Source organism: Macrotis lagotis, chromosome 1 (genome assembly GCF_037893015.1).
Source record: "Macrotis lagotis isolate mMagLag1 chromosome 1, bilby.v1.9.chrom.fasta, whole genome shotgun sequence".
Taxonomy (NCBI): domain Eukaryota; kingdom Metazoa; phylum Chordata; class Mammalia; order Peramelemorphia; family Peramelidae; genus Macrotis; species Macrotis lagotis.
Window position 1 is genome coordinate 359,392,911 of NC_133658.1, and position 21,316 is coordinate 359,414,226.

The window sequence follows — 21,316 nt, forward strand, 5'->3', positions numbered from 1 at the left end:
TAAACTTAGCAACCACCCTCTTGAAGAAAAAAACTCTAATCTCTCTTTCATATAAGATCCCCTCAGGGGGCGGCTAGGTGGCGCAGTGGATAAAAGCACCGGCCCTGGAGTCAGGAGTACCTGGGTTCAAATTCGACCTCAGACATTTAATAATTACCTAGCTGTGTGGCCTTGGGCACGCCACTTAACCCCATTTGCCTTGCAAAAACATAAGATCCCCTCAGATCTTTGATCCAGAAGACGGATCATCTCCCGCTTATCCCTTCCCGCACCCCAAGTCTCCTCGGACTGGACACCCCCACCTCTTTCAACAGATTGGAGAGCTCTCTACTTTGTCCTGGGTTTTTGAGTTGGGCATTTGAAAAAAAGATCCTAGATCTGTGACCTCGAGCAGGAGAGGTGAGGAAGGGGAGGGCACGGCTGTCCCCCCTCGGACTGCTCTCCTGGGTCGGGGGGACTCGGCGCCGAATGGGCTTCGGAGCGCTCAAACAGGTGTGGAGCCGCCCAACCTGGGCTCGCCATTCTGGGGGGCGCACGACCCCCGTGCAGCCGCTGTGCGCCCGGAGAGCGGCGTCCCGGGGGCCGGAGGCCGCCGCAGCTCGGGAGGCCCCGTTGCGGCGGACCCCGGGGGCTCGCCCGCAGCCCCGCCGTGGGGCGGCTCGCCCCGGGGCTGCGCCGGCCCCGCCCCGCTCTGTGGGGGGTCACCACGCCGGCTCGTCGGCTCCTCCCGGTACGCTTCTGCAGCGGAGGCGGGGCGGGGCCGTGCGCGCAGGCGCGCGCCGGCCTGGGAAGCCGCAGGCTCCGCGTCCGGGGAGCACGGGCTGGGGATTGTAGGTAAGGGACCGGAGAAGGCAGGGATCCATCGCCCTCCTTAAGCCGTCCCGGTGCCGCCCGCGGAGGCGCCCCTCGGGCTCCCGGGGCCCGGCTCCCTCTCGGCCGGCCGGGCGGGGGGTTTGGAGCGGCCCCCGCTCCGGCCTCGGCCAAGCGGACCGCCTTCCGCGGGCACGGCTGTGGCCAGGGGGGTGGGGGGTGAGGATGATGTTCGAGAACATCCCCGGGGGAAGTGGGCTTGGCTGCCCCACGGGTCGGGAAGGGGAGCGGGGGCTGGGCTGGTTTCGGGGCGTTTTCTGGCTCACCTGGAGAGTTTGGGTGTGTTTTTTTGAATGCTACCAATTAAGAGTTTTAATTAACGTAGAGGAGGAGGGGGCTGGAGAGCTCTGATTTTTCCTTTTCTGGAAAATGGGTCATTTCTCAAACTTACTTTTTTTCTCCCCCTTTCATTGATTTTTTTTCCGGGAAAAGAAGATGAGATCGGCCGGGGGGTGGGGGGACAGGAATAAAAAGAATTCCGCCATTTTGATGTTTTAAAAAAAGTAAAGTGGTTTTAGGATGACAAGGGCTCCGAGCCAGGGCTGCAAAGGCGGGGCGGGGGCGGGGGCGGAGGCTCCGAGTGGGCGAGCGCGGGCGAGCCTGGAGCCGAGCCCGGAGCCGGCCCCCGGAGCGCGGCCCGGAGCCGAGCCCGGAGCCGAGCCTGGAGCCGAGCCTGGAGCCGGCCCCCGGAGCCGAGCCCGGAGCCGAGCCTGAAGCCGGCCCCCAGAGCGCGGCCCGGAGCCGAGCCTGGAGCCGAGCCTGGAGCCGAGCCTGGAGCCGGCCCCCGGAGCCGAGCCCGGAGCCGGCCCCCGGAGCCGAGCCCGGAGCCGAGCCTGGAGCCGGCCCCCAGAGCGCGGCCCGGAGCCGAGCCCGGAGCCGGCCCCCGGAGCGCGGCCCGGAGCCGAGCCTGGAGCCGAGCCCGGAGCCGGCCCCCGGAGCCGAGCCCGGAGCCGAGCCCGGAGCCGGCCCCCGGAGCGCGGAGGGCGCGGACCCAGGCCCGGCAGCCTGCGGACTGGAAGTTTGCAGCGATCTCCCTTGTTGCGGGGGAGGGGCACCCGATGTTTGCAAGGGAGAGAGGGATAGAAATGGGGGGGCGAGGAGGGGACCAGACACACGCTGCCGTAAGAGCAAAGGTTCTGGGCCCGGCCACACACCCCTCATCCCCATCAGCAAAAAGCCTTGCATCTTTCCTAAGCCCCGTTCTATGGCTTTGGCCTTGTCTACAGGTGAAGGGATCCTGTTGGTTAAAGGGACTATTTTCCCAACCAAATTCTAACACATGATATCTCATCTGTAAGGAGATCAAAGTAAACTTTCTTATCTTCAAATCTAGACTGTTCTAGAAACCTTGGGAAGGATGGTTCCCATTTGTGGATGCCCAAAACCTACTGGGGGCAATTCATTAAACATTTATTTAACCGGCTCTGGAACAGATACAAAGTTTAGAGAAAATGGGAACGCTCCTATGCCTCTAGAGTTCACATTTCAATAATAATATTTAAATGGTTGGTCCAGGCTTATTACACCATTACATAAAATATCTCACAATGACACTGGTTGAGGGAGAACGCCATTGTCTCCACGTTACAGGTGAAGAAACCAAGGCTGTGAAAGGTTGTTATTTTGTAAACCATAGTCACGTGTGATAAATATACAAATATGACCAATATGTTGCAAGAAAAAATCACAGAATTTGGATTCAGAAAATCTAGGTTCACATCCTAGGTCTGCCATTTACTCTGATTATGCCATCTAACTTCAAAGCCTTAATTTCTACCACTGTAAGCTGAGTACTTGGACTCAGGTCCCTTAAGGTCTGTTATGGCCCTGAATATATGATACTATTAATTAGAATACAAACTAACAGCAAATAATATATGATAAAGGAATGGGAGAAGCAAGCAAGGTGTTTATTGAGGTACCAGGACAGAACTAAACCAGTACCCCAAGGAAGACTTCTTAGAGGAAGTAGCATTTAAGTTGTACTTTTAAAAGAAATTCCAGCATTGGATGGTTTGGGAAAGGTCATGCTAGATTTTTTGGAACTGGGGCCAGGGAAATGGGCCAGTAAAGAGGAACTTCAGGTGTGGGGCTTAGTGTACTTGGGAGGGGAGTAATATAGAAGCTAAAGGTGGCCCACTCCACCCCCATCCCTTTTGTTTATAGTCTTAGCATTCCTTTTAGACCCAAGTATGGCTCCACTTTCTCCTTGAAGCCTTCTCTGATTTCTCCTACTTCAAGATTCTGAAATTAGTTTGAGTTAAAGATAAATAAGAATTCATTTTAATGAATATTTATTTTCCTGCTTGAGGCATCAAAATCTCATGAGAAACAATTTTGAACCCCTGAAATTTGTATCTATTAGAATACTACACTTGGTAAAAGGGGGCATGTTTAATTTATTTATGTTTGATGCCAGTCTGATAGAGGATGGGAAAAGAGATGTCCAAAGATTTCTAACTTCCCATTTTAAAAATCTATCCTCTGTGAATTTATTTAAACCTAATTATATCATACAGCCTGTCCCTCTTGGGATAACATATTCCATAAGTTTACTCCCAGTTGTGGACAGTCAGACTTCCTTTGCCTTGTCCTGAATTTACCTCTTTCAACCTTGTATTGAGCCCCCTTGAAGAATCTAGGCACTGGTGAACAGCTCCCCCTTCTTCCCTTTCATGACTCTAGTCTTTGATGTTCCACAAAGACCACCCCTCCCCATATGGAAGGAGGGTTGCCTCTTTTCATTTTAGATGAAAAGTCCTTGTCCTTTGGATGATGCTGTTGGATGTTTTCTGAACATTCTCAGCTCTAAGGGACATGACCCAGTGCTGATGAGCTTTGTTCTTTCTGATCCTATTTATTAGGTCTCTCCCCTCACAACTCTCCTCCCCACCCCTTTATTTTGTGTACATATGTTACACTGATTTATCTGTATACATGTTGGACCACCCCAACTCCTTGAGACAGGGGGTTTCATTTCTGTCTTTGTGTATTTAGTTTGCAATTGGTACTTAATAAATGTCTGTGGGGGTATTGCCGGATCATCATATTATAAAGATTAAGAGCTGGATGGGTTGCTCAGATCATTTTATAGGTGAGGAAACTGAGACTCAGGGAAGAAAAGTTACTTCCTAGGTCTCATTCTAAATTGGTAGCATAGCTGAGATTTTAACTTGGGCCTACAAATCTCACTCTCTCTCTCTGTTTCTCTCTGTCTCTGTCTCCATCTGTCTGTCTGTCTCTGTCTCTGTCTCCATCTGTCTGTCTCTGTCTCTGTCTCTCCTCCCCTCTTCTCTGTCTCTGTCTCTGTCTCTCTCCACCATTTGCTCTGTCTCCTGTGAGTCTATTTATAAAACACTTATCTAAACAGCTTGTTTGGGAAAGCATATTGCTTTTCAAGGTACCCCTGCACCATTTATACTTAAATGCTTTTCTGGAATGTTAACTAGTACCTTAGCTGCCTTTGAAAAAAGAAAAGAAAAATCCATTCACTTAAAAAAATGAGCAATTTTCTCCCAGAGGATAATTATTCTCCTATTTGCCTCTTACATAGTGTCCCTGCTGATTTGTGGCTGCTTGAGTCTGATAGGGCTCATCCCCAGGGATGCTGCTGCTACTACTACTACTGCTGCTGCTGCTGCTACCACTGCTACTTCCCCTAGAATCCTATAGACTAGGTTAGAATCAGGGACATTCAACATCCTGGACCAGGCTTTTTTCTCTACTGGAGTCTTTATGCTCCGAGGGCTTAGCTGAAGCTGCTTAGGAGTCAGAATTAGATATAGGTAACACAATTTATCAAGTGCTTTGCACATTGTCACAATCTGGAAAGGAGGGGCTATTATTATTATTCCTATTTTGCAGATCAGGAAACTGAGTCTTAGTGATTTGCCCAGGAATCACCCAGTGGGAAAGTGACTTGAGATAGGATATGAATTCAGATCTTCTGTTTTCCTAGTCCACTATCCACTCTGACTTCCCTTTTGGGGGGGAAATTTCAGTCTCAAAAATTGCTTTTGGTTTCAGGTTAATGTTTTAGGGTTGTTGAGGTTTAGATGGATATTTTTTAACCACCTATGGCAAAGGTTGACTTCCTTGGCCTCCTGTACCTGACCCTGCGTGGTGAATTTAACTTACCTAGCCCAGGCTAAAGTAGAGGCAGCTTTAGTCTACTGTCATAATTGGAGGCTGGTCACTCTCTTTCCAATGCTATTTCACCTGTAGACAACCTGTGCATATGGCAAGAAAGGAGAACATGTCATACAAAGATCTCAAAGTCAAAAGGGCACGTCAAAAGACGTGTCCGCGTGCCCAAGTCCTAGCTGCATTCTATAACCCTGAGAAAGTTACTTTCTAGAAGTTAAACCTATGATTTCATTGGTTTCCTCCCAGGTGAGGAATTTCCTTCTGCCAATAGAGGTCAATACCTTTTCTGCAACATACATAGTCTTAAGAAGTTGCCTGGAGTATTAAGAGGTTAAATGACTTTCCAAAGTCATACAACCAGAAAGTGTCAGAAATGGGATAGGGACTAGAATCCTCTTGGTTTTGAAACTCTTCATCCATTCCGCCATGCTGGAATCTCAGAGGGCATCTAGTCCAAAGCGTACATCCCTTTTACAGTATCTCTAAAGATAATTGCCCAGCCCCTACTTGAAGACTGGCCATTGATGGAGAGTCCTAATAGGCCTGTAGAGGTAGAGTTGGAAAGGACCTCCAAGATCATTTAATGCAGCCTCCACGTTGATTAAGGTCACACAGGTAGTTAAGACACCTGAGGCAGCCCATTTCCAGTGTCGGATAGCTCTTACTGGTTTTTTTTTTAATTTCTTTATGTATTTCAACTTCCCTATCATTTTCCTCATTGGTCCTCATGGAACCATGCAAACATCCATCCCTTTTTGTCTTAATTGCCCTTGAGCTATTGAAGTCCATGATCACATCTGCACCCTGGGTCTGGTCCTCTCCCAGCTAAACATTTCCAGTTCCTTCAATCCATCTTAAAGGTGATGTGGTTTCCTGCCTCCCCATCCTGACCATGCTTTAGATTTTTTATAGCTCTTCTTCAGTGTCCCTCCTAAAATGGACCCTCAGAGGAGGGTATCATGCTCCTTATTCCCTGTGTCTTTGTTCTATTAGATTGGATGTTAGAAAGTCTTTAGTGCTTCTTTCCTAAGATGGAAGAAAGAGCATTGGAGTCAATGGGAATAGAGATGAAATCCTACCTTTCTTTTACCTATGTGATCTAGGGCAAATCATTTAGCTTCCCTAGGCCTCAGTTTCCTCATCTGTAAAGTGACGGAGTTGGACATGACTTCCAAGATGCTTTATGGCAATATTTCTATGATCCTGTAAGATGGGTACAGATTCCTGCCCTCTCCCTCTTTCCCAAGACCTGGGGTCTTCAAACAATTTTGAAGGTCCTTACAAACAAACATCTTTGCTTCCTCACCTGATCCTTGAACTGGAGAGGACTGGGAGCTAGAAAACTGATTTGTGTGGATTTTCCCCGTCCTTGTTCTTGTGGCAAGACACAACCAGACTGAACAAATTTTTTTCTGAACCCCAACATGCTGTGATAAATGTACCTACAATAAGAATCATTGAGGATGAGTCAGGTCCATCTTTGGGGAAACATTTCCTGGCACTGAAACCTCTTTTGGTGCCTGCTTTTCAATGAATTAATTTTTATTGGTGGTTTATGTGCAGGTGGCTGGTAGGGCCATTGGGTGGCCTATGGATGGAAGAGTGGAGATGGAGATGTTGAGGACCTTGAAAGGCACTGCTGCTGGGGAGGTCAGCGTCCACCTGGTTGCCAACGACAGCACTGGCCACCTGCCAGCCACCACCTTCATCATCCCAGGTGCCCCTGGGCCCCAAGTTCTCAGCCCTCATCACTGCCTTTTCTCTGACCACCAGTGGCTCATAGCAGGGTGGGAGCTTAGAAAGAACCTCCCATGAGTGAACTAAAAAGCCACACATGCCCATTCCTGCTAGGTGATCTTGCATCTCTGCATAGATCCAGGATCCCAACTATCCTGGAGACCCTCTCTTGCCTCAGCTTTTGAGGTCTCCCTATCTCTTCCATGGTGGGCCAGGGAACTGAGAGACCAGCCCTGGGACGACCCAAGCTCATCCTCTTTGGGCTCCCTGAGTTCTTGGTAACATCCTAGCTAGAAATCTCCAGACCATGTCTGGAGAATCCTTTCTTACCAGACTTTGTCCAGTGGGTAAGAGGTGACTGGAATAAATGATGCCTTCCAGCTCCATTGAGGAAAGGAAGAAATATGGTGGGGCCCAGAGGAATCAGGATTTAGGACAGCAATTAATGGAATAATGAAGTTCTTTGGGGGCTTGTTCACCCTCTGTCTATGTTCTTCTCTCAGCCAACACCACAACCATCAGCCTCCCCTCCAATACTTTAGAGATCCCACGATTTCCCAGGGAGTCTACAAGAGCAGGAGGATCAGAGCGAGTCCCAGGGAGTGAACCTGTCACCGCTACGGTCCTCCCCCAGCTCAGTTCTGGGCAAGCTGGCAGCACTGTCCGTGTGCTAGAGTGGAAGGATGGGGCAACCTCCCTACCTGGGAGCAACCTCCGGGTCAGTCAGTATGGATGGAAAGCATCCCCAACCACCGTGGTGGAAGGGTAGTGGGGAAGCCTGGAGGCCTTCATGAGTGAGGTAGCTAAGTAAACTATGGCATGATATACATGTGATATAAGGTCAAGAATGCTGGCTTTGGAAATTAGAGGAGCTGAGTTCAAATCTACCCTTCTGATATAGCACTTGGATAACCGGGCAGAACATTGGAGCTCCCTGCTTCTCAGTTTCATCTTCTATAAAATGAGGAGGTTGGACAAGTTGGCTCCTAAGGTCCCTTCCAGCCCTTACCTATGGCCCTTGTCCCTATGATCCAAATTTAAAAGAGAAAGAGAAGGCCTTAGCAGAACTCCCCTCCTTGTCCCAGAGTAAGAGCAGAAGTATTTACATACATCCCCAGCCATACTTCCCTCCCCCCCATCCTCTATACTTAATTTCTCAATCTTAACCTTGAACTAAAGCTCTTTTTCTGGGAATCTCCTCTAGGTCTTCTCCCCCCCCCCCCCAGCACCTTCCATTCTTGAAGGCCTCTGCTAACATAAAGGTGGGAGAAGGGGGCTTGTTACCCTTGTTAGGCATGGAACAAAAATAAGAAAGCTATCTGGTAGGAATCAGTTTATCTTTCCCTCTCTCCACCAGCTACGGATCAGTGATTATGGAACTCTGAAGGTGGTGGGCACGGACAAGATAACCTCCCCAGAACTACTCCGGGAAGACTCAGACCCAGACAGAGCCCCTCAGGGCCCAGCAGGTGGTGGTGATGCTGCTTCCCAAATGCAGGGTAGGACATTCCCCAGACTGAGTGCTGGGCCCTGGGGCTGGAGAAAAGGGTAAAAGGGGCTTTTGTGGGGCTTTGGCCCAGCTGTGGAGTCCAGATTCTCTTCCCAGGAATCCATTGTGTTTGGGATTCCCCTGGGTGAAATCAAAAGTTCTGGCCAGGAGAAGAGGCAGAAGGGGAGGTTGGGCAGAGAGACCCATGTCAATTGGTTGAAGGTTCCAGGGACCAAGAATGGAGTGGGGAATTATGGTACCCTAACCACCTCACATCCTTTGGTCCTGACGTAGAATGCCCTCAGGGACGCCAAGAGGAGGAATCTTTGGGTCATTGCCACATGTGTGGGCGACAAAATATATCGGGGCAAATCAGGGGGTTCTGCAGCGAGCAGTGTCATCGACAATTCAAAGAACGGTAAGAGGAGTGGGGACCTGGGGGTGGTGGTGAAGGTCTGCCCCCTCTCAGGCTGGTGGCTGCAAGAGAGCCCTTGATCTGGAGCCCCTCTTTGAGTGGGAGGCTTTCCAGGATCACCCAAGAACTTTTCAGACATCTGGGACTTCGGCCAGGTACTGCCCGCAGTTCAGAGGATGGATGGAATCCTTCTCTGGCCTCCAACCCCTTACATTTGTGGTCTTTCCCATTAGAATGTAAACTTCTCAAGGGCAAGGAGAATCATAAGTTCTTAATCAAGACTTCTCCATTCATTCATTCATTCATTCATTCATTCATTCATTATGGCATTTGGTTCATTGGATCCTGGAGGGGATTGGTTGAGATGGGTAGGAAGACAGTCCCGGGTGTCCATCTTTTGAGGGGATAAGATCCAGGGAGCTGGTGTGGTCCCTATGGAGAGATAAGACCCTCATTTCCCTCAGGTCTCCCTGTTTCTTCCTCCTTCAGGTCTGTGATTGTGGAGAACTCAGGGGGCAGTATCACCACATCTGAGCTCCTGAAGCCTGTGAAGAAGAGGAAGAGAAAGGAGTACCAGAGCCCGTCTGAGGAGGAATCCGAGTCTGAACCTCTGGTAAGCAGCAAGTCTAGGGAAAGGAAGAAGACATCTGAGGGTGGGGTAGGGTGATGGTGACCCAGGCTGGCTTAGAGAACTCACAATGTCTTCAGGTGCCTTCATCTCTGTACTAAAATGCTTAGTAGGGTTTTTGCTGTGTATAGGGCCATGGGCTGGGGTGGGTGGGGGGGACAATAGACTTAGACCCATCCCTGTTGTCAGGGAACTGAAAACCTGAGTTGGCAAAAAGATGGGGATACTCTGTAGCAAGTGGGGTACCTTTTTCTGTCAAGGGCCATTTGGATATTTGTAACATTATTTACAGGCCATATAAAATTGTCAATTTAAAAATCCTAACCCTAAAAAGCTCCTAGATTTACTGGATTTCGAGTCCCACCTGCAGTTGCCCTGGCAGTGCTAGACTAAATTATTTCCAGGCCTTACACAACCTGAGGGCTAGAGGTTCCCTGCCCTGCTATTATGGATGGGCATCTTCTGAGTCCTTGGGTTCACCTAAGTAACAGCAGCAGCAAAATCTGTTGGAAGAATACATGAAAGGTCAGGTCACAATGGCCACTGAGCCATACAACTCCTTCATGAAATGGGGAAAAAGAAGTGGGTTTTGGAGGTTCTGCACTGTGGTTTGAGGGTGCTGAGGGCCAGAGGACAGGTCAGAGTAGAGTACAAGAACAGCCTTGGAGCAATTAGGGAGGAATAAAGAGAGATGAGTATGCTCGGGGCAGCTAGGTGGCACAGTGGATAGAGCACCAGCCCTGGAGTCAGGAGTACCTGGGTTCAAATCCGGCCTCAGACACTTATTAATTACCTAGATGTGTGGCCTTGGGCAAGTCACTTAACCCCATTTGCCTTGTAAAATCCTAAAAAAAAAAAATGTAGAGATGAGTATGCTCCTAGGGTAACAACTAGAAGCTTGACCTGAGCCCAGCACATTAGATGTGTTTGAGGCCTCAGTTTCCCTGTCTGTAGCTGCCCACTGGTCCAAAGCTTTTTGGGTGGTACATATCTGAAAAAGCATCCAGGAGGCTGTGTGGATAAATTTCACATTGGGGCAGAGATGCCATCCTAGAAAATGGAAAGAGGCTTATCTTCCACAGGAAAAACAAGAAGAACAAAAGAGCCTGGAGGCAGAGTCCACTGCTGACACCCCCGAAAGTGAAGAGTGGAGTAGCCAGCCTGGTATGGTACCTGTGTACAGAGGGGTGGTGGAGTGTAGACCAACTGCTCTCAGCCAGGGGGCATAGTTGGTAGAATGCAGGACCTGGAGTCAGGGAGCCTTGAGTTTAAATCCAGCCTAGTTGTGTGACCCTTGGCAAGTTATCTAATTTCTGTCTGCCTCAGTTTCCTCCAGTATGGCTACTGTATGGAGATAATCCTCACACCTACCTCCTAAGGTTATTGAGAATCAAATGAGATCCTATTTGTAAAGTTTTTAGCACAATGACTAGCACATAGTAGGTGCTTAATAAAGACTTGTTCCCTTCCTCTTCCATGAGTTGGAGAAAGGGAATTATTTTTTATAAAATTGTGCCTGGCTCTGGGTCTTCCCTACTTCCACCCCCAATTTCTCTGGGATGTTTATTTCTCCAGACTACTCTTTGACCTTCTAACCTCCACAGGAATAGTTTTAATCAGTAAGTTTGTATTAAGTGCCTACTGTATGCCAGACACTGCTGACTGCTGGATTACAAAGAAAAAGCAAAAACAGCCCCTTCCCATAAGGAATCTAATGGGGAAGACAACATGTGAATAAGTAGGTACATAGACAATACATACAGAATTAATGAAGGTAATTTGAAAAGGTGAAAAAAGAAACACAGTTTTATTTTTTAAGAGCAGTTTAAACTTCTCACATGAAAATCTTATTATTTTTTCACAGAAAGTTAAACAGTTGAAGAATATATCAAACTTTATTTATTTCTTACCATTCTGTTGGCTTACTTCAGACTCAAACCCTCTGTCCCCCATTGTTCCCATGTGTTAGGACTTACTGAATGGCCCTGTCCAGGTCCTGCCTATTTGATTCTCATCATGGTGGCACGTGAATGTATTCATCCATGACTGTTGTATATTGTGAGACTGTCCTGGACTGGATGTTTGTTTATAGATTAAATAAATAGATACATTTGTTCAGTTTTCAGAAAGATGAATTACTAGGTAAGAAATAGAATGCCTTAGGGTCAGGGGTAGTATTTTCATCATAGTTGCCAGATTGAGGGTGGTGGCTTCAAGGGAGGGTTAGTTTGGGAAGTAAAAAAAAAAACTGATTAAGGAGATGGCATTAGGGTAGAATGTAGATTTTTGGCCATGCCTTAGACCATTGGGAATGATGGACCCTTGGCCAAGATTGAAGTATTCCTAGCGAGACTAATAAAATACTATTTTTCTAGAATTTGCAAATCTATGTATGAATCTAAGGCTTTAACTGAAACTGAAGAGAGAGAAAATTTATATCTGGTATATGTATATTTAATATGTATATTTAATCTGCCAAGCTATATTGAAGCAAATAAAACATTGTGGTAAACAATATCTAAGAATAAAATCAGCACTAAAATATCTGATTTTAGATATCCATGGGAAAACTATGGATGAAAAGTATGGTAAACTAGGAAAATTTATATAAGGAAGCAAATTCAACCTTTTAGCTATTATTGAACTTGGGATGGTTTTCGTGACTGGATTATGGCTACCTAAGGGAATACCACATTTAAAAGGAACAGAAATATCAGGCAAAACTAGAGGATTATTATGAATGTTAACAATGACAGAAGAGTGAAGAGCCAGCTGCCTTGTACTACAAGGTCTGTTCTCCCACTCTTATTGCTCTCATACACTGGTCACTTCCCTTGCTTTTATACACGATTCTCTTTAATTGAATTAGAGAAAGAGAACAATAAAAATATGTTAATTACTTAAAATTTATTTTAATTTTAATGTTAATTACTTAAAACATTGGTAGCATGTACATTCCAATTGTGGTAGTGGTATATGTGGATAGTGTGCTCACCTTCTTGAGTTCAGATCTGGTTCAGACCTAGACAACTCTGAGCAAGTCACTTAACCTTGTTTGCCTCAGTTTCCTCACCTGTGAAGTGAGCTGGAGAAGGAAATGGCAAACCAGGCTAGTATCTTTGCCAAGAAAACCCCAAGATGGGGTCATGGAGAGCTGGACACAATTGAAATAACAGAACAACAAAAACATTCTATGTTCAGCTCCTTCTGGCCAAAAATTAAGTTTAATACCCATTATATTCCCCAGCTCAAATCTTCAACTCTAGAGTATAGGAAATTACTGTATGGGAGTATCCAGCCATAAATGTCTCAACTTCCTGATGCAGCACAATGTAGAGAGAGACCCCTAAGATTCATTTTATGAGTCTTAATTCATCATAAATACAGAGGCTTGAAATCTATTAGGCCCCTTTCCTTTCTGCTAGGGTAGGTTTAGACCATTTGCTTGCTTTTTACCCAATGCCAAAGAATACCTCTGTTAGCAAGCAGAAACTAGCTTATTCTTTCTGTCTCAGTCTCCACTCATAGGGCAAGTGACATAGAACTGGAAGGGAAGAAAGAGCTTTACAAGTTACCTCATCCAACCTTCTCATTGTATAGATGAGGAAGCTGAAGCCCTAGTGACTTGCTCAAGCTTACACAGTTAGGAAGCAGCAGAACTGAGATTTGAACTTAAATCCTATGGCTCCGGTATTCTTTCCCCTTTCATACTTCCTTTCATTTTGGAAGTCTGCCACTTCATTTATCCTTGGAGTCTGTCTTTATTAAGAGGGATTAGCGCTTACAGGACTGATAGAATTTGCCTCTTGAGCAGGAACCCATGTGTCTCTTCCCTCCATTTTTGTTGGGGTTTTTTAGGGTTATTTTGTTGTTGTTTTTTTGCAAGGCAGTAGGGTTAAGTGGCTTGCCCAAGGCCACACAGCTAGGTAATTATTAAGTGTCTGAGGCTGGATTTGAACTCAGGTACTCCTGACTCCGGGGCCAGTGCTTTATCCACTGCACCACCTAGCCACCCCTTTTTTGTTGTTTTTTTACAAGGCAATGGAGTTAAATGACTTGCCCAAGGTCATACAATTAGGGAATTATTAAGAGTCAGAGGCCAGATTTGAACTCAGGTCCTCTTGACTCCAGGGCCAGTACTCTATCCACTGTGCCAACTAGCTTTTCTACCTCTTTTCTTCACTTTCAAAGGGCATGCATGATTCTGTATCCAGTCTCGCCACCATCCATCTGCCTTCTTTACAGGTAGAAGGCAAGTGAAGCTATGTCAGGCTGTCAATCAGTTAATAGAATATTTTTAGCATCTACTATGTTTCAGGTACTGTGTTAGTGCCTGAAAGAAAGACAAAAGATAGTCCCTGCCCTCAAGAAATTTATAGTCTAATGGTCAGTGGTCTGACAAAGGGGTAAACTGCCTTCTATTACTTTCTTTTTTGCCTGCTTCCTGTGAGAAAAAATGGTAGTTTCTACAACTCCCATGAAGTACAATTAAACACCTTTGAGCATCCATTATAAGCATCTATCAATTACATACATTATAAATAACTCAATTTGCTATGACATAATTATAGGTAATTATCCTAATGATACTATATAGTATTTATGCAGTTCCCTCACCTTTAAATTATCAGAAGTGGATGCGGCAAGATGAGTACATGTTTAAAAAAATAGCATATATTTTAACCTCATAATCAGATCAAACAAAAAATCATAAAGTATATAACAAGGAGCATCCTGTCACAGTGTTGTGTATAATTAAGGCATGTCACAGAGGTCAGATACAGAAGTAACAGACCCATATAACTTGAGCCTGCAAGCACTAGTATATTAGCATGTTTGTCAGCAAAGGATAATATGGCATTAAAAGCATATTGTATAACAAATACCCAGGTCTTCAAAGTTACACATTAAGTGTTCTCCCCCACTATTGTTCTTAAAATATTAATTAGTTTGGTCACTGATCCAGCAGTTCTGGCACTTTTGCTGTAGTCCTGACTTGTAGGTAGGGCCAAGCAATGAGTAGTGTCCTCAGGTCTGCTGGCCTGCAGTCCCTATTCTGGGCATGTTAGATGGCCCATGCTGACTAATTCTGTCTCCAGGTTTCCTGTTGGCTTCCTGGAAGAGTTAGGATGTTGAGAAAAAGGATAAACTCAACTAACTTCCAAAGCTACTTTCATGCTCTGAGAGTCTCCCTACAATTGAAGAATGGACTGTTTTTCTCAGAGCCCAGTTAACCAACTCTCCATCTTTCTCATCCTCCTGCTAACCCAACTTCTCAGTTGAGTAATTGGCAGTTGCAATATATCTTTTTACAGGACCTCTATTAAAAACTGAGCATTGAGTTCCATTGTTTCTATTCATCCTGGACTAGTGTGTTCTATTGATCTACTTCTCTATTTTCTAACTAGTACTGGACAGTTTTGATGACTGCTACTTTGTAATATAATCTAGAAGCACTATTCCCCCTTCTTCATTTCCCTTGATATTCTAGATCTTTCGTTTTTCCGAATGGAATTTTGATGATATTTTTATATTATATAAAATGTGTGTGTGTATATATATATATATATATATATATATATATATATATATATTTCTATAAATAATCCCCTTGGTAATTTGATTGATATAGTATTAAAAATGTATATTAACTTTGGTAGCATTGTCATTTTTATTATATTGGTACAACCCATCCATGAATATTTCTCTAGATATTTAAATTATTTCTTTCTTTAAGGAACACTTTGTAATTGAATCTCAACAAATCTTTTGTGTGCTTTAGTAGATCAAACTCAGAGATTTTATGCATTTTGTAATTATTTAGAGTAGAATATCCCTTTCTATATTGCTTCTTGTGTTTTGTAATTATTGTGTAGCTATGTAGTTGGTTTTTGAGGGTTTATTTTATAGCTAGAAAGTTTGTTGAAGACATAATTATCTCAATATCTTTGCTGATTTCCAAGGATTTTCCAAATATGTCATCACATCATTAGCAATTAGGAATAGTTTTATCTCCTTCTTGTATGCCTTTAATTTCTTTCTCTTGTCTTATTGCTGTTGCTAGCATTTCTATAACTATGTCAAATAGTAATGGAGAGAGTAGACATCCTTGCTTCACTTCCACATTTATTGGAAAGAGTTCTAGTGTATCCATCTTGCATATAATTCTTGCTTTTGGTTTTAGAGAGATGCTTTTTATAATATTAAACAAAGGTCCCTTCACTTATACTTTATAAGGTTTTTAGCATGAATGAGTGCTATACTTTGTCAAAAGCTTTTTCTATGCCTAATCCAAACTTCCATTTCCTTGGTTTAATAGCTAACATTAATTGCTGACATTTATATAACATTTTGAAGTTTGAAAAACAATTTACTTGTATTATTATCTCATTGTTTCCTCATATCAATCCTGGGAGCTTGGTGCTATTGTCATTCTCGTTTTACAAATAAGGAAATTGAGGCTGAGAGATTAAGTGGCTTGCCCAGAATCACACACTAGCAAGTGTCAACAGCAGAATTCCAATTCAGATCTCCCTGACACCAAGTCTAGTGCTTTATCCAAGCTGCCTTGATGTAAGGAAGCTTTCTGTGAATCTGATATCATAAGTGTTACCTGATATACCAAGATTTCTTGCCAAAATACATAAAAGGGAACTTTAGGGTCATATCTATCAGCATTTTTCTTAGCTGAGGCCATAGCTAGAGTGGGAGGCTCCCTTCAGTTAGGTCGGAAGTATGTCTTCTCCATCTTCTGAGATTCTAAAGAATAGGTCAATAGGTAACTGTGACTTACATCCAAATATCTGCAGGTAACATCATTCTTGTAACTGTAGAAATGCTAAATACTAACTCCCCTGAGACTTCTGTTAAGACCTCAGTCCCTGGCACACACTTCTATATTTGTACCTATACCTCTATACCTCATTTACAAAATTTTTGATAGTCACCATTTCCTAGAAAAGTTCTTAGCTCCTGAAACTATTTAGATGGGGGTCAGCTAATGAGTGTTTCTAGCTAATTCCTTCCCTGTGGAGACATTATGCTGCCCTCGTATTAGTCACAGTTGCTACGAAACTGATAGTTCTTTATTGACAGTTTCAGACCAACATCTTCCAACTGTTGTGACATTTTTGTTTCATTTTTTCACATTCTTCCAAAAGACTTGTCAAAAATGATGACACCCTCTAGGTAGGTCATGTTCCCAATTACCTTCTTCGTGAACTATTGAAAAGTAGTAAATGACTTAAAGATTGCAAGGGATATAGGCTCAAATTAGTAGATTCATGTTAAGACTGGTGAAGGCTGTCATCTTCTATCATTGAGAGTCTAATAATATATCTCCTGCACATGGCTGAAAACCAGTGGCTTATCTGGCATAAAGTCCAAAGCATCTTAAATTTGTATCATGGCATACTGGTCTACTTTTCATCTTTTATTCAAAAATCTCTGAGACAACTCTTATCTGGATCTTCCTAGGCTTCTGTCTCATCATTTTGGAAGATGCCCTGATGATACTATTGACTAACATGATTAACAAGGTCAGATGGTTTTTAAAGTCTTCTATCTCATGGAGGGCAACCTTCTGAGATGGTTTTTGTGCATATATCGTATCCTATTCCTTCAGTGAGAACACACCATGCTGTCAAACAATCCCCCTCTTCTTCAGGTATTGAAAAGTCACCAAATTAACATTCCTCTGGATGCTCTGTTGCCAATAGGAAGGGACCACACATGGATTGTGGCCTGTGTCATTGCCTGCATTATTCTATAAATTTTGAATAAATGCTAATTGGTCTTGATCAATGATGAGACTTCAGGAATTTTCACCGGGTCAATGTAGAATTATAGATTTAGAGAGCTAAAAGGGACCTTAGAGGTCTTTGAGACCATAATTCTCATTAGAAGACTGAGAAAGTTGAGGTACCTGGGTTAAGTGACTTTTTCTCATGGTCACACAGCTAGTAGATGTCTAACAAATTTTGAAATCCAGTATCCAACCAAGGGAATGAACTCAGGATGGTTGTAGGGGAAGCTCTCATTCAGTTCTTTGGGGTCGAGTAGCACCCTGTTCCCAATTCCATTGCCATTTCATCAGTTTCTGTTTAATCAAGGCTCCAATTGTCTCTCTACATATTCAACATGCCCTTGTTTATCTAGACAGAGCTGTCAAACTCACAAGCCCTCCAGCCCAATATACTTCCAGGGTAGAACCAGATTAAAATGTAATTGAAAAATGTTTAACAAAATAAATAAAAATACACCATGCCCTAGATAATGCTAATGTATGGATTTCTAGGTCTGTATGCCTCAGGCAGAGATCCCTGTCAATTTGAATTTAGACACTATTGAATAACACACCTCTCTCTACCTTTACCTACAACCAGCCCTGCTGCTGGTCCAGCTTCATTTATGCTACCAAACCTTCTGTTCCCTTCTTCTTTGTCCTCCCATTGTCAATTGTTTAACCTTTAATCATTAGACATCAACATCTACTAAACACTTGACTTTGTGCTAAGATACAGAGAAAGGCTAAAGATGGTCTCTTTCCCCAAGGAGCTCACAGTATGACTAAAAGAGGAAACAAGTGTGCAAACAAGATCTAAACTGGAGACAATCAGCAGAGGGAAGGCACTAGAATTAAGGGAGATTGAGAAAGGCTTCCTGTCTAGAAGCTAGAGTTTTAGCTGGCACTTGAAGAAAGCCAGGAGACACGAGAAGGGAGAACATTCAAATCTTGAGGACAAACAGAGAAAAGAGGAGATGAAAATTCTTGTGTGAGGCCAGAGACACTAGATCACAGAGTATATGAAGTTAGTTATGAGAAGACTGGAAAGGAAGGATGGAACTGAGTTGGGAGTTCAACAGGTTATTACAATAATTCAAGTGTGAGGAGATAAGGGGCTGCCGAAGGATGATAGTGTCAGAGGAGAATAGAGGGCATTTACCAGAGATATTACTAGGTAAGATTTTTGGGCCTTGGCAACAGATTAGATTTGGGGGAAAAGAAAGAGATCCTGAGAAATTGAGGATGACATCAAGGCTGCAAGCATGAATGACTAGGGGTATGGAAATTCCTTTGAGAAATTAGAAGAGAGGACAGTTTTAGGAGGAAAGCTTTCTAAAGTTAGAACCCAAGTATATGGTGGTCATTGATAGCTACTGGCACTCTGCCCTCTAATATGTCTTCCAGAATTTCAACGTATCTGAGAAGAGATAAGAGTTATTCAGCTTCCTGGCTTATGCCTTTCAGTTACTCCTCTTCCTTTATAGTGTGGTATTATTGTCAGTTAGTTTTGAAAGGTCATTAACTTAGTAAATTGTTTAATTGGATTAAGGAAAAAGGATAATAAAAATAGAAGCTTCACTCATATGTAATGTAGTTTAAACATTCCATTTGATCACAGGTCTAGTTGTTTCCCAGACAGGAAAATCCCTGTTGAAATTTGGCATATATTTTCTTCCCCCACTAAAATCTGGACTATGAGAATCTATATCTGGTAAACATCCTAAGTGAGTCCTAGGTGAGGCACATTTTTTTTTTGCAGATTGAAGCATATTTTTTTGTAAATATTTTATTTGTTTTTCAATTGCATTTAATGGTAGTACCAATCATTTTATTTGCAAGGTTTTGAGTTTTACAATTTTTTTTCTCCCTCCCTCCCTTCCCTTCCTCTTCCCCCCAAGAGAAGACATTATGATATAGGCTTTACATTTGCATCCATGATAACCATAGATCTAAATTGAATGGAAGCACATAACCTACAATAAGAGTGCTGACTTGAAGCCCATGAGACTCCTTTTACTCTTGCTGGGCTTAATTTGGCTCATTCTCCTCCCAAACTGAGCTGACTCAGGTACAGGAAAAGCTCCTCACATTCTCTCCTTTATTCCAAAAGAGAGATTGTACTTTCTGGGACCATCTCTTGTGTCCATCTCTTTCAGTTTTCAGTCTCTTTCACTTTGAAAGTCATAGGCTCAAACACTTATCTGTTTTGAAGCCTCACTCCCATTAGGAAGGATGGATGCTTAATGGCCAGTGGAGACCCAGAACTTGGATACCAGGGAAATAGCCTATTTATTGATCTCTCTTCAGATTTTTTCCTATGGGGTGCCATGCCTATTATCACTATCTCCTTTCGCATTTCTCAATTTTAGTTCCTCCTTTTTGTTCCTCCTTTACTTCAAGAAAATAATATCTCTAGAGATAAAGAGGGAAAATTAAGCTACATGAAGATCTTAGTGGGCTTTCCAAGGCCTGAAATGCCTTCTTTTTCATCAAGAGATAAACTTTTTTAAGGAAATCCAGGAATTGGAAAGGAAAGAATGATAGAGAACATTTGAATAAACTGAGGTAGAAATAGAAGTGCTATTGTTGCTGTTGAAGATTATAGATCATTGTGTGTGGGATGTAGAAGAGATTCTTTTTTAAAAAAAAAATTGTTTTCCAATTATATACAATAGTAGTTTCTACCTATCATTTTTGTAAAGTTTTGAATTTTACATTTTTTCCCCCACCTTCCCTTCCTTCCCCCTACCCCTCCCCAGAAGGCAGTCTGATAATCTTTACATTATTTCCATACTGTACATTGATCAAAATTGAATGTGTTGAGAGAGAAATCACATCCTTTAGGAGAAAATAAAATATTAGAAATAGCAAAATTATGTAGTACATAAGATACTTTTTTTAAAAATTGAAGGTAATAGATTTTAGTCTTTGTTTAAACTCCACGGTTCTTTCTCTGGATACAGATGGTATTCTCCATCACAGGTACTCTAAAATTGTCCCTGATTGTTGCACTGATGGAATGAGCAAGTCTGTTAAGGTTGATCATCACCCCTATGTTGCTTTTAGGGTATACAATGTTTTTCTGGTTCAGCTCATCTTGCTCAGCATCAGTTCATGCAAATCTTTCCAGGCTTCCCTGAATTCCCATCCCTCCTGGTTTCTAATAGAATAATAGTATTCCATCACATATATATATACTATAATTTGTTCAGCCATTCCCCAATTGATGGACATTGACTTGATTTCCCATTCTTTGCTATCACAAAGGCTGCTGTGAATATTTTTAGTACAAATGATGTTTTTAACCATTTGCATGATCTCTTCAGGGTATAGACCCAGTAGTGGTATTGCTGGATCAAGGGGTACGTACATTTTTATTGCCCTTTGGGCATAATTCCAGATTGGATAGAGGAGATTCTTAATCAGCTATGGTATGGATACATAATCTCTGTATAATAATATATAATATAAAAATAATAATCCCTCCCTATTGAAATTCTGGGATTCTGATTGTGTGACTTGAACTCAAAATAAGTAATGTGTTGATAAGAGAACACTTTAATGCTCCAATACCTTTATTGTAATAACCTCTATTCCAGGACATGGAAAGGACCAGTTGCTGAATTTTCTTTTTTTTTTTTTTGTTTGTTTGTTTCTATGTGCTTCTTTATTTAATATTTATTCTCATTTTGTACAAATAATGTTTTTTATACATTAATAAAATATTCTTGTTTAAGAGTAAACGAAATACCCCCTCCCCTCCATAAATATAGACTTGCTTGAGCGATAAAGTAAAGGGGAGAGAAAAAAATTAAAATTAAAAAGAAATAATAGTAATAATTGTAGGTATGGCCAGGTGGTGCAATGGATGAAGCACCATCCCTGGAGCCATGAACACCCCAGCCCACATCCGGGCCCGTACACCCAACAATCACCCAGCCATGTGACATGCAAGCCACCCCAACCCTACTGCCCTGCAAAAACCAAAAAGAAGGGGGAAAAAAGACTCAAAATAAAATAAAATAGTAATAATAGTAGGAGTGGCTGGGTGGCAGACAGAGCATTGGCCCTTGAGCCAGGAGCACCTGGGTCCAAATCCAGCCCCAGACACCCAAAGATCACCCTGCTATGTGGCCCCAGGCAGGCCACCCAGCCCCACTTGCCCTGCACCCTCCCCCAAATAATAACAAAAAAATGTGCTGAATTCCTATCCCTCCTGGTTTCTAATAGAACAATATTGCTAGA

General features: G+C 43.3%; 1 protein-coding gene across 4 annotated transcripts in view; it reads left to right on the forward strand.

The window, feature by feature from the left end:
- Nucleotides 1–750: 750 nt before the first annotated feature.
- The window catches only part of L3MBTL1 (L3MBTL histone methyl-lysine binding protein 1), a 68,476-nt gene continuing 47,910 nt past the window's right edge, over nt 751–21,316 (forward strand). For 3 of the 4 annotated variants that reach the window (XM_074212174.1, XM_074212172.1, XM_074212171.1), the window contains exons 1-7: nt 751–834; nt 6,580–6,733; nt 7,257–7,471; nt 8,111–8,252; nt 8,537–8,660; nt 9,147–9,270; nt 10,368–10,449. In XM_074212174.1, coding sequence (XP_074068275.1) covers nt 6,607–6,733; nt 7,257–7,471; nt 8,111–8,252; nt 8,537–8,660; nt 9,147–9,270; nt 10,368–10,449 — 814 coding nt within the window. In that variant the 5' untranslated portion in view covers nt 751–834; nt 6,580–6,606. Of the gene's footprint in view, nt 835–6,579; nt 6,734–7,256; nt 7,472–8,110; nt 8,253–8,536; nt 8,661–9,121; nt 9,271–10,367; nt 10,450–21,316 lie in introns of those variants that run through there. The other variant, XM_074212173.1, reaches the window with a different exon arrangement.